Source organism: Hibiscus syriacus, unplaced genomic scaffold (assembly GCF_006381635.1).
Source record: "Hibiscus syriacus cultivar Baekdansim isolate YM2019G1 unplaced genomic scaffold, ASM638163v2 tig00111392_pilon, whole genome shotgun sequence".
Taxonomy (NCBI): Eukaryota; Viridiplantae; Streptophyta; class Magnoliopsida; order Malvales; family Malvaceae; genus Hibiscus; species Hibiscus syriacus.
In genome coordinates, this window is record NW_024063078.1 from 1,085,528 (window position 1) to 1,098,970 (window position 13,443).

Consider the following 13,443-nt stretch of genomic DNA (forward strand, 5'->3'; position numbering starts at 1 on the left):
ATCGGTTATTTTTTGTGGACAAATTTTCTTGTTATGGCCCATTGTTTTACAATGACCACATGTCATTTTAAGACATGATCTTGAAATTCTTCCTAAATTTCAATTTTTTGGGCTATCTTTATCTTTTCTTCTCTTTCTCTTAAGCCTTTCAGGTTGGACCCTGACTACAGGAGAAATAATTGGAGCAAGATCTTCGGCCAAATTTTTTTCCTCTCACAGGTTGTAGGATATGTTTGTAACTTGCATATACTTTTCCTTACTGTACCACTCAAAAAATAATCTTCAGGTGATTTGGAGTCTTGATACATTGCACATATGGCATGACAACAAAGAATCCCTCTAAGTTCCTATTCCCTACAAGTTCGTGTCAACTTCTTTAAATCAACAACATGTTCGTTACCCAAATGAATAACCTTAAACCCTCCATCACAATTCCATATAAGCCTACATTGAGTGGAGATGGCCATGTTTCTTTCCAACTTTTCTAGAGCTCTTGCTGAGATGTTGGTTCTCCATTTTTCTGCCCAAGTCCTTTTAATTGAGTCAATAGAATAGATAAAATAGCCAAGAGTGAGGTGAATTGACAAATAAAAATTTTGTTGGAAGCTTAAAGAGAAATTAGAAAAATGAATATAAGAATTTAGAGTGGTTTGAATTTCTAAATCAAAGTCTACATCCACTACCTTAGCTATTCATGTTAAGGATTTTCACAAATTCACTAATTTGTAACAACATTTGAGTATAAGGTGTAACCTTACAACTCTCTGAAGAATTATACCCCAAATTCTTGAGACACTATCTCAATGAGAAAAATACAATTTGCAAACTTATAAAAAATTCATTAAGAATAATGTTTGCACAATTCAAGAACAAATAAGAACACTTGAGAAATAACAATAAATGAGTACGAAAGTGTTATTTGAAAGCAAATGGTATATTGAAGAATGTTGACTTAAATTTTGGCTCTAGTTGATTGGTTTTGGCTTTCTCTTTGATCTCTTGTCATCACATATGACTTAGAATCTTATTTTTATACCCCCTCTATTAATTCTACTCGTTTGGGTTATTGTGGGAGTAAATAGAGCCATTGAGAGATAGTTTTATGCATTAAATGTTGCCCAGACGCTTGTAGTATCGGTACTCAGGCTTTGGGTATTGATACTCCCAATATTAAATACAAAAATATAGTCGTTGGGGAAAGAATGTATTGATACTAGTACAAGGGGTATCGGTACGACATTTATAAGTAATATTGATACCAAATGAGAATACTGAAATTTGAAAATTTCAAAAACAAACGGGCAGTATCGGTACTACTGTTAAAAGTAGTATCGGTACTGAGATAGTATTGGTATCAAAATAGCATTCTGTTTTATCAAACCAACAGGCAGTATCAGTACTTCCTTAGTAGTATCGGTACCATTGTATTATTTTGGGCTTTAACATCGATACTTCATGAACAATATCAATATTGTTCTTGTAGTATCGATACTACTATGCTTAAAATGAGTTTTTGACTTGATTGAAGTTCAAAACCCTTAGGAAAAAATATTTCAAAAATATTTTCATTATTTGACTCAATTTTTTTAAAATGAGGAGTAAAATAGAGTTTTTGAGCTTAAAAAAAATTTATATATTCGAATGACCAAATCGAATATAATCCTAGAATTTGTTAAAAATATTTATCATTTTTTTATATCAAAATATCAAAGTATGCTCAACAATTTCCCCCTTTTTGATATAAAAAACATTTAAGAAATTTTAAGATTTTCTTTCAAAATACTCCCCCTTAATATAACATTTCTCTCTATTTTTGTTAAATCAAAAAGTTAAGAATAAACAACATAGATAACAAAGCTGTGAAGATCAAACTTATCAAATAGGGTTAGTCAACATAAAGAATATTTTTAAGCAAGATGCATGGTCATAAAAAAAAATAAACATGTCTCAAATATCCAAAATATCATAAAAATCATAATAAGAAACCAAATGGTATAAGATTCCAAATAACAAACATCAAATCATCCAAAGCATAAAAACATCAAATCCGAAATATCAAAGTATGAGGAAACATCCAAAAGTGATAAAATCCAATGTAGCATAAACAAGACCAAATCAAATGCAACTAGTAATGTAAAAAGCGATTAGGCATCCGACGGAGGAGGAGGATCAAAATCCGAAGACGGTGCGCGGAGAGAAGCAAAATAGAGAGAGAGAGAGAGAGAGTCAATCCTATGCGTCACGTATTTGAATCGAGCAAGGATATCACGTAGAGAATCCACATACTGTCAAAAAGCTATCTCGGACACCTGAGTCCCCAAGGCAGAAAAGTGAGACTTTATGGTCACAAACCTCAAGTCAAACGTCTCCATAATAAATTGAAAGTAAGGAGGCATCGAAGTAGTATCCTCACCAACAGCTCGAGGAGGCTCGTCGGGAACGAGATTCATCGAATCGTCAACGTCGTGCAACAATCATCATCTTGAGGTTGAGCTGGAACCACTCTAGAAGAACTCGCGCCTTGCTTACCTTGATTTTTTTTTTTGTAACTAATTTACAACTTGTTCCCAACCCGACTGACGAAGAGATTTAAGATCAATGGTGGTCGTCAGGGGGATAGTTGAATCAAGTTCTACCTTGAGACCCGCTTTGAAAAGGATATGATTTAGAATACAACCATAGACAAGTGACTCGATTCTCTTAGAAGGGACATTGTTAACGGTGTCAAATAACTCATCAAAAATAATTTGGGCAAAGTTTATCTTTTTGTTGTTTTGGAAGTAGTGAAGCCACCAAATGTCAACACTGCGGAGAGAGGAATATTTACCTCCGGATGGTCTAAACCGCCAAGAGATAATCAAATGCAAGCACCGCTCGTGAAAGTCAATGATACTAAAACAACACTTTTGCCTACTTTTAAGGTGGAAGGAACATAGTATTTTTTATTGTTTATTCCAGTGTTGTCTATACCAAAGGCAGTGGCTATGGTGTCAGAATCAATAGTAATGTATTGCCACAAAAGATAAGAGTGAATATTTTTGGTATGAGTTTTAGTTTCGTTTTGCATGCAAGCCACATGAGAGTAGAAAATACAGACAAGTTGGTGATAAACAACGGGCTTAACTATAAAGGTGTTATTGAGCTTCCAAACCTTAAGGAGAGGAAGATATTTGAAATTTATGGTGTTCATAGGGAGAAAAGAAGGAATACACTCATCCCTAATGACATAAATTTCAAAATATTGAATATGCCTCACGTAAAGGTTTTGACGGTTTGGTTCATTGAAACAAGAGTTCATAATGATTAGTTCACTAAGAGGTGGGTTAGGATTGAGAGGATGATTTGGAGGTGGCTTGGCTCGAGAGGATGAAGAACAAGGACATTTTTTAGACATTTTCGAAAAATTGGGGTAAAGGAACTCTGCAAAAGATAACAATATACATGTATGCAACAAAATAATCTCAAAACTCAATATGAGTCCACAATTCAAGACATTTAGTAATAATTATAAAAAATAGGCGCAAAGTTTATATATAATATATATATATATATATATATATATATGTAAAAAATATTATATATATATATAGTTATAAACAAGATAGTAATAATTTAATTCAATTATTTTTAAATTAGAAAATGAAAAAAATTAGGAAAATTAGAAGAAAAAAAGTAGAGTCTAGTGTAAGAATACAATATTAGCAATGCTCATTCACTAATTTTAGTAAAAACTAACTAAAACTAAGTTTAAATTCGAAAAAGAAAAAAGTTAAGATTTAGAAGGAAAAAATACCTTAAATTGTTGGATTGAGATATAATAGATGATAAATGTACGAGTTTGCTGATAAAAACATATCATAAAGAGAGAGTTATTAAAAATAAAAAACAAAGATACGACATAATAAAATAAAAAAAATAATGTATGTAAGCCGTCGACGATCAACATGAAAATAATGTTGTTATCTCTTACAAAGATGAAAAGAAAAAACTAACAACGATACAAGTAAAAAGAGAGGAAATTATGGTTGAAACAGAATTAATATATAATTTTTTATAACAACTTAGCAATCATTATTAAATAAATTTTATAAAATATTCCTTTTAAATCAAATATTTTTTTCACCCAGAATAAATGTGAATTTAGTATTTTTATTTTTTTATAACAACTTCAATATTCATTTTGCTTCTTATTGTCCATCTTACACGTGCTCCACGTGCTTCTGATTATATTTATGCTTTACACCTGGATACACTGTAAAATTTCTCCATCTTGAATCTCACAATTAAAAGCATTACCTTATAAAAGAATAAAACTCGACGCCCCAACTCATTGAGTCTTCATTGGCAACTGAGTCTGTGAGTGATAGTGTTGGAGAAAATAATATATAATTAGTATCTCTTTGTACCTGTCTTTGTAATTCTCATGGAAAATCAAATAAAGATTTATTGTTAATAATTAGGAGAAAAAAGAAATAAAGTTTCGGGAAAAGATGCGTCGGGAGATCTTGATTTTGTTACAACCTCGGTGCCTCCTTCTCTTGACTGCCCTCTCGATTTTCTTCATTTTCGCTTTCTCGGGAGCTAAGCGGGTGCTTTTCTTCAACTCTTTTCTCTTCAAATTCAATGTTTCTTGCGTTTGGATCTGAATTTGGATTTTATTACTTGTTTCTTGCGTTTTGCACTGTGGAACAGATTTGGTTTTCTCTTCAAATTCAATGTTTCTCTGCTCCTTTTGGATGTGGTTTATCTCAGATTGAATACTCTAGTTATATGTTGCTTCGAATTTTTGACAAAATATTTAGTGTTGGATAAACTGAACATAGGCCTAGTTTAAAAGCTCATTTGTTTTGAAGAATACTGTTGTGAGCATTTGCTTGTTTCCAAAATTGAACTTTGCAAGTGAGTATTTTGTTGTTTTTCTGAATGTGCTTTGTTAAGACGGTCTTGAGGCTGCAATTTCCTTTGATGTTTATCTAATATTTGCTTTGCTCTTCCAATCTCGATAGATTACTCAAACAATAGTTTGTATTAATTGATTCATACTGAATTGTCGATTAGGAAGAAGAGAAGGTTGTAGAAGAGGAGCATGAAATCACCGACAGAGTATACTTGGATGTTGATATTGATGGCCAGCGTGTAGGTACTACACCTTCACTTTCTTACTTAAGAAGCGTTGAGTAGAAATCTTACTTGTCTCTTTTCAGTTTATATTTATATAATTTGTGTTCTACAGGTAGAATCGTTATTGGATTGTATGGTGAAGTTGTACCCAAAACTGTTGGTATGTTTCAATCTTCTGGCCACTAGTTTTAGTTGCCAAAGAACTTAATTTCTTGAAACCATTGGCATATTAGTAGTGTACAAGTTACTCTCAGCCTTGCCATATGTCGTCATTGTTTTGTGAGATTAGCTTACCTTTCAGCTAATTCTGGTGTATAAATTTTCCTTCTCCAATTTTTTCCATTTTCTAAAACGTACCGTAACTTGTTTCATCCATTGTTGAATTTGGATTTTACATTTATGTATACATGTTTAATATTGCTGATGTTTTCTGTTTGCAGAAAATTTCAGGGCTTTGTGTACAGGTACTTAAGTTTTATCTATGTTAGTTATGTTCCATTGTAGGCAGTTTAAACTTTACATGGTAAATATGCTTAAATTCTTGCTTGAAAACTGCAGGAGAGAAAGGCAAGGGTGCTCGGGGGAAAAGACTTCATTATAAGGGAACACCATTCCACCGAATAATATCTGGATTCGTGGTTCAAGGAGGTGATATGATTCATGGTGATGGAAGGGGAAGTGAGTCTATATATGGTGGCACCTTTCGTGACGAGAGCTTTAAGATAAAGCATTCACATTCAGGTACTCTTATGTGTATAACTGTCAATTGCACCTAAAATCTTTAATGTTGTCTTGATTTTCAAGGCTCTTCCGTTAAATGGTAAAATTTTCTTCAAATATTCAGCTGGTTTCTCTTGATCTGTTTGCAGGTGTAGTTTCCATGGCTAATACTGGACCTGATTCCAATGGCTCTCAATTTTTTATCACCACTGTCAAAGCCAGTTGGTAAGCTATATCCAAAAACCTTTTTTTGTGTGTGTAGAATCCTAATGCGAAGGCTTATAATCATTGAACAAAGCTTCCTATTGATATACTAATGTAAATATGTTCATTAGCTATTCCCATTATCTGTACAATTTATGAGAATGCATTGACCACGAAAGATTGGTAAAGGTGTTATTCTTAACCCCGGTAATACTGGGAGATAAAACATCCCAAATTTCTTCACTCTTTTGGCTAATTTCTCATCATGGTACGATCTTTTCAGGTTGGATGGGGAGCACGTTGTTTTCGGTAAGGTTATTCAGGGCATGGATATTGTGTATATGATCGAAGGGGGAGCCGGGACTTACAGCGGCAAACCTAGAAAGAAAGTCATAATCGCCGACTCGGGAGAGATACCTAAGAACAAATGGGATGAGGAAACATGAAGCTCCTGGTTATATAAAAACAAGATAGATTTTCTTTTTTGTGTTTTGACTTCGCTGATTTCTTTCTAATATAATCGATTCATATTTTGCTCCATTGTATCATTTCCTTCATGAACTATTAAATCAGAACAAATTAGATCCAATACCAATTGCTCACCCCATTTTTCAGTTATCGTATGGGCATTTAGCATTATTAACACCAACAATTTCAAGAAATTCCAGGAAATGGGTGTGTTTTTGAAAAATATTTATTTGATGCACTGGATCATTAATATATTGAGGCTGTATTTGACACTAGGGGGTGTTTAAGGTTAATTCGGTTAGCTGATTGAACCGAGTTATCCAAAATTCATTAATCGTTTTTTCCCCTTTAACAGTTAACCGAACTGAATTTTTTTCAAAAAATTTAACCGAATCGAATTAAATTCAGTTAATTGGTTGTGGTTGGTTAACCTAATTAACTGAAATTTATAAATAATATATAAATATTATACATTATATAATATTTAATATTTTCGGTTTATTCGGTTAAAACCAAAGTTTAAACACCCTAAAGTTAAATAATATATATAATATATTAAATATTTAATAATTTCAGTTAATTCGATTAATTAACAGATAGCCAAAGTTCGAAAAAAATGTTAACCGACGGAACACAAAATTAACCGACCGAAATTTCGATTCGGTCGATTAATTTGGTTTTAACCGAATTATGAACGCCTATTTGACCCTATTTTCGGAATTAGAATGACACGATCAAAGTGAAAATAAACAATCTTTGTTACCCATTCATTCTGTAGATTTTTGTTTAGTTGATGCAATCATATACAGAAACAAGCAATTAAGAATGACCAAATCAATCTGATAAAAATCAAGAAATGTTTCTTTTTTTCATTAAAAAAAAAAAGCAACAACAATAATTAAGATAAAAGAAACATATTACTCTTTGGTTCTCCATTGCAATTCAATCTGAATCCGTCCATTTTTGGAGTCTATGAGATGGTATCTCTCGTTGATTCTTTTGTTGGTAATAACATCTGAAAGACTGATATCCACATAACCTAGTGATTCCTGTTCCATGAGAATCATTTATGGTTGATCGTAAGTAACTGTAGCAAACTTAAAACAAACATGGCCGTAAAACAAGACATGCAATGCGAGCAATGGTGCAAAACAGTACCTTTGAGACCCGTAGTCCCATCCTTGATGAACTGCTGCAAACTTCGAAATGAATTTTATCATTAAGGGGGGGCTCATCTAACATAAACGTAAACTCCTCTTCCCATTTTGGATCTCTGTTTTTCTTTACTTTCTGCACAGAACAATGCCATTTATAAGAAATACAAGCAAGTGATGTGTACTCTACTGATTCGATGCTATTCAGATAAAATAACATGCCTTAGTCTTCCTCTTCTCGCCTCTAAAGAAGATACGCGCGTACGGATTAGTGTGGTTCTTTCCTTCAACATATTCTGCCCCATGGACTATGACTACAAGCATACCTCCTCCATCAGGTGTACTATCTGGGGCCCTCTGCAATGTTCTGGACTCCTGGAAAGTTTTCAGTATTTCTTCTTCTTTGAAGGGCTTGTACGTTACTTCCACCACAAGCTGCCCGCGGGACTTTTCGTTTTCAGACTCTTCTGCGTTCATATTTTTAAGGAGTTCAAGGGTCATAACTTTCGGCTCGTCCGGAGTCAGATCTTTCAGTGGAACCTCATTCATGCCCATTTTGTCATGCTTCCCAAACTGAGCAAGAGAACTAATATTTAAGGTAACAACAGGTCAAAAAACCATAAACTTGGGATCAATAAAAAATAGTATGAAAACTTACTTGCTCCCAGTCAATAACCTGAAGTTTTAAGACCTGGGTTTGAGGATCTTTAACTGTTATATTGAACTCCTCATTCCATTCAGGGTTCAAGTTCTTCATCTTCACGGTGGTTTGTTTAGATGGAAGTTTACTCTCTGTTAGCTTTATTTTCACATAAGGGTCTGACGCACCCAAAAGATCTTTCTTTTTTAGTTGCACTGCCCTTATAACTTTCACATGGAGAATTCCTTCAGGTCGGTTAAATGCTCTGCATGTTCTAATGGATATATAAGCCTAGACCGAAAAGCTGAAAGTAAAAAATGACAAACAAAACATATAATAGAACATGAGCTCATCGTGAAGCTTACTTTGCTGGATCCAGAATTTCTACTGTCAGACTTTTAGGCCAGAGATACATGTTTGCTACCTGATCTTTGATGATTTCCTGCATGACATTGTCTTATAAACATTCAAAACTATGATTCATATAGACAAAGCCAGTTGGGGGCATTAATGATAATATTTTCCTGTCTCCAAGGCAAGAAGTTAGAAAGAGATGCCCCTCAACTTCTATGGATAAAACTTGTGCATTTAGAAGAAAGATGCCAAAAACAGATATTGGTGAAAGAAATGGAATTTGCAACATTTAATAAAACCTATATATAACCATTCAGACGATAAATTTTAAGAGAGAGAGAGAGAGAGAGAATGGGATAGAGCACTACAAGACATTTTACCTGGACAACCCTGTAGAGAATAGGTATTGACATGAGATCAATGCCTACGAGCTTCAATCCAAAGTCAACATGGGGCTGCAAACAAGGAGACAAAAAAAGAGAGGAACTAACCACGATTCATCGAAAAGGGAAAGGGAGAAACAATGCATCCAAAAGAGAGGAAGTCAATGAATTACTGTATGTAGAAACAATGATATAGTTCTCCCGTTTCGGAAATGTAATTAGTGCAGTTGAATACCAAAAAGATAAAATTAGAAATTTCAAGTGCTGAATGCCAAAAAGATAACAAGGAAAAAATATGCGATCAATTTTGGAGATTAAAACATCATTATGAAACTCAGTAACACATCTTAAAGCGAAATCTTGGTACCAGTGTATAAAAGTTCATAGAATGTCATTGCTCGTGCACAATGGTCCATGACTAAGGTGCGCAAAACAGTCCAATCTGTTCATATGAATAACTTGAGCCTATCTACTTGAAGTTTGGAGGCACAGTCAAATATTCAATCATTTGTAGTTTACTGAGTTACTTAGATCTCTAAGGTAGTTGACGCTATACTTTGCTACCTTTATGTTTGATGTATTTAAAACTAGGGTAAACTATGTGTTTAGTACCTAAACTATCAGTTTTAGTCCGTTTTAGTACCTAAACTTTTATTTTTTTCAAAATCATACTTAATGTTTAGTTTTTGTTTCATTTTAGTACCCCCATCATTAAAAACTTAACACTTTTAGTACCTAAATTAAACATGTTTGGTACCTAAACTTTCAAAAAAAATCAAAACTTAAGTTTTGGTACAAAAAGTATGAAACAAAAACTAATTTTAGTTATGGTTTTGAAAAAATTAAAAGTATAGGTACTAAACGTTAAGTTTACCCTAAAAACTATTCCATTTTATATTAGTTCATTTACCTACTACATACGTGTCTAAGAAACTACACACCTAGCAATTATTTTACGTAGATAGCCACAATATTTGTAGTTAAAATCTAAAATATACTTCACCACACAAAAAAAACGTCAAAAGATCAAAGATATATAAATCATAGAATTTGTAATTAATTTTATCCATAATCTCAAGCCTTAATATCTTTTCCATCAAGGAAACAAAAATATTTGCAAAACATGGAAAAGTTGGGACCAAAGGCTTCAAGGTAATGCGCGGAAGAGCAAACACTTGCAAATCAATAACCTGGAACAATCAGAGCAACACAATCAACAACCTCTCCCGGTTCTTCAACACAATTACACAAGTAGTTCAGTGCAGAAAAGTAATAACCTGAACAGTTGCCTTCAAACCATATGCTTTTACGGCAATGGTAACACTTGGATTTGCAGCCCATTTTATTAGTGGTTCCATGATTAATTCCTTCTCTTCCGTGACATAAACTTTCATACCTATAAATGAGAAGAAGACTAACAAGATCAGGGTGTAAACTGAAGGAAAATAAAAGAGATATCAACTAAATTAAAACTTAAAAAATATCAACTCTAATTTAATGGCCTGATGCACCAAATATTTGTGGGGAGAGTATGTTGCACCCGCATCTAAACATCCAATCCTGGAGGTACTCCTCTATTTTGGGGTAGGGGAAAGAGGGAACCTACCTTTATCATGTGGCCTAAAGTCTATCTCAGCATGCCGAGCCAAGTAGTTAAATTAACATAATAAATAATTTACCTTGTCTTTTGTGTGACTTGTTTACATAATAAATAAATGGGTAAATTACGCATTTAGTACCTAAACTATCAGTTTTAATCTATTTTAGTACCTAAACTTTCAATTTTTTCAAAATCATGCCTAACGTTTAGTTTTTGTTTCGTTTTAGTATCTCGAAGTTAAAAACTTAACGGGTGATTTGCACCTGGCACCTTTTTATGGGTAAATTGCATCATTCAACTATCTTCTCACTCCTATTTTGGTCGCTAAAGTTTAAACTTTTTTAATTTAATTACTTAACTTTCAAATTACGCCTAATTTAATCACTCTAACTTTCATATTTATTTTTTATTTTTAATTATATATTAATAAAATAATAAAAAATATCATGTCACAAAAACTATTAATAAAATAAAATAAAGTGATTAAAATAGGAGCAATTTGAAAGTTGAGTAGTTAAATTAAAAAAATTAACCTTTAGTACCAAAAAATAGTAGCGAGAATATAGTGGAGTGATGAATGATGTAATTTACCCATAAAAAATATAGTGCCGTTAAATTGTTAATGGTGAGGTACTAAAATGAAAAAAAAATTAAACGTTAGGTATGATTTTGAAATAATTGAAAGTTTAGGTACTAAAACGGACCAAAACTGATAATTTAAGTACTAAACGCATAATTTACCCTAAAGAAATTATCCTTGGGTTTAAGTGGCGTGCTGACTTTTCCAATAATTTACCACATCCTCGAAAGTGGCATTCCAGAATAACGTTCATGCTAAATACAGTACCATTTATGCTATATTGCTATCTCCAATATCTATTCAAGATTACCAAGCAGAGTTCTTGGTATTTACCCAGACGTCTTTCAAAATAAAAGGACAAGGACAATTGGCACAGGATTTGCAGGAAGTAGAACAACAAACTCTAAAGAGTAATTGATTGGCTAACCTTGGAAAGTTGGCGACAAAGATCCTAATGTAAAAGTTTCAAACTCAACAGCATCAATTTTATATTGTGGAAATTGTTCATCAATGATAGGTTTGACAATATTCTTTGCTGTTGCACAGATGGCCTACAGAAGAACAAGTACATAAAAAAGGGCTAAGAACAAAAAGAAGACATCAAGAAAAGGCAACTTTTAGTTGGGGCTAGAAGTTTAACCTTGTTAAGATTAGGCCACATACATTCCAAAAATTTGTTTACCCAGTCAACCTACTCAAAAGCCAGAACAAAAAAGGGACAGTAGTTTTCAGATTTCCTTTCATTAAGGCATCAGGAGATGGGAAGAATGTGACTGACACTAATGATATTTACGTACGCGTTCGTAGTCTGGGTTTTTAACCCAGAATGGTATCTCTGGAAGCATCTTCTTTAATGTCAGTGGATCTTCCTCCACCAATGGCTGGATTTCAGGATCCTGGTAAAACAAATGTGTACATATATAAACTCCATAAAAGAAAAACAAAGGATGCAGATATCAAATATGCAAATTGACTTTCTCTCCTTCAGCTCTCCATGTGTGTTCCATTTTCATATTTTTCAAGAACACAAAAACAATGACAATTTTCCCAATGCAACTAGAAAAAGGGAAGCTACCCCGAATTTCAGAATTAAAACATGAATTTTATAAGGAAACTATTTCATTACTGTCCGGTGATCCACATGTTAGTTTCTTATGCTATCTTAAATTTTTCAAAAGCCATTTCTGTCTGATAAGCATCTGTTAATTCTATAATAAACTATTTATCCGACTGAAAACATCTAAGGAATCAAAATATTTTAACCAGAAATCCATGCATAAAATGAACATCAAACAATGTTGCGATTGGTTACCAAAACAAAAACATAAATAGATAGATAAATACATGAAAGCAACTTCAATCTAAGATCTCTAAGCTTAAAAAAACATTTCTACTGCATTTTTAACACAATTAACAGAAGAGCAATGAAACAACAAGGATTACCATGACATCGCTAGGCTGGATGTAGATGAAGAAGAAATAACCGATCACAAGACCGGCAGTAATCCCAAATCCGAATCCAAAAATGCCCAACACAGCACAAAAAAACCCCATCAATTCAAATCACGAATTTCTTTGGATCAATCGATCTCGTTAACGAAATACTTCATCCCCGAAATTTAACCGGGAAATCGAACAGGAAATTACTAATTGTAGCGGCATATCAAAGTTGAAACATGGGGTGATGGAATTGTCATTCACTGATAATTATTTCGGGAATTAAAGAAAAACAAAGATCAATCTAAATGTTTATTGAAAAAAGTGAAAGAAGAAGTAAAAGGAAGGGGGAGATGAGTATCTTCTAACGGACACTGATGATTAACGAATAATGGAAGAGCTTCGTATAACTGATTTTTGATTTGTTGGGCCCACTGCCATGGGGCCCATTACACGTGCCCTGGGAACTTATTTTTGGATTCTGCTGCAAAATTAACGAAGGTGAATATTTTGGAGAACTTGGAACTGGCTTGGAATGTGGAGGTCAAATTCTACATGGGATAACTCATTAATGAACCAACTTGTTTCATGGCAGAGAACATGGACGGATGCAGGATTTCATGCCCAGAGAGGCGAACTTATAAAATTTTAGGAGAGGAAAACATATGACCCCACCCAGCCCCCCCTCTACGTTCATCCCTGGCAGAGAACCTGATCGGAAAAGACGGCAGAAACCGTGTTTATAAAGGTATCCTCCTAGAGCGCAAGGTTGTTGCAGTCAA

At 33.5% G+C, this 13,443-nt stretch overlaps 2 protein-coding genes across 2 annotated transcripts; one reads left to right on the forward strand and one right to left on the reverse strand.

The window, feature by feature from the left end:
- Positions 1-4,274: 4,274 nt before the first annotated feature.
- On the forward strand, positions 4,275-6,587 carry LOC120160123 (peptidyl-prolyl cis-trans isomerase CYP21-1-like). The gene is made up of 7 exons (XM_039170563.1): positions 4,275-4,589; positions 5,059-5,140; positions 5,234-5,281; positions 5,562-5,585; positions 5,680-5,862; positions 5,991-6,066; positions 6,329-6,587. Exons 1-7 carry the CDS (start codon positions 4,491-4,493, stop codon positions 6,489-6,491), a joined length of 675 nt encoding a protein of 224 aa, XP_039026494.1. The 5' UTR covers positions 4,275-4,490; the 3' UTR covers positions 6,492-6,587.
- An 843-nt stretch (positions 6,588-7,430) lies between these two features.
- On the reverse strand, positions 7,431-12,804 carry LOC120160580 (synaptotagmin-1-like). The gene is made up of 12 exons (XM_039170965.1): positions 12,668-12,804; positions 12,022-12,120; positions 11,865-11,915; positions 11,652-11,775; positions 10,322-10,440; positions 10,135-10,234; positions 9,042-9,118; positions 8,673-8,749; positions 8,326-8,572; positions 7,890-8,240; positions 7,672-7,803; positions 7,431-7,562 (listed from the first exon to the last, which is right to left on the reverse strand). The coding sequence occupies exons 1-12, from the start codon at positions 12,776-12,778 to the stop codon at positions 7,431-7,433; spliced, it is 1,620 nt and encodes a 539-aa protein (XP_039026896.1). The 5' UTR covers positions 12,779-12,804.
- Between the last annotated feature and the right edge of the window lie 639 nt (positions 12,805-13,443).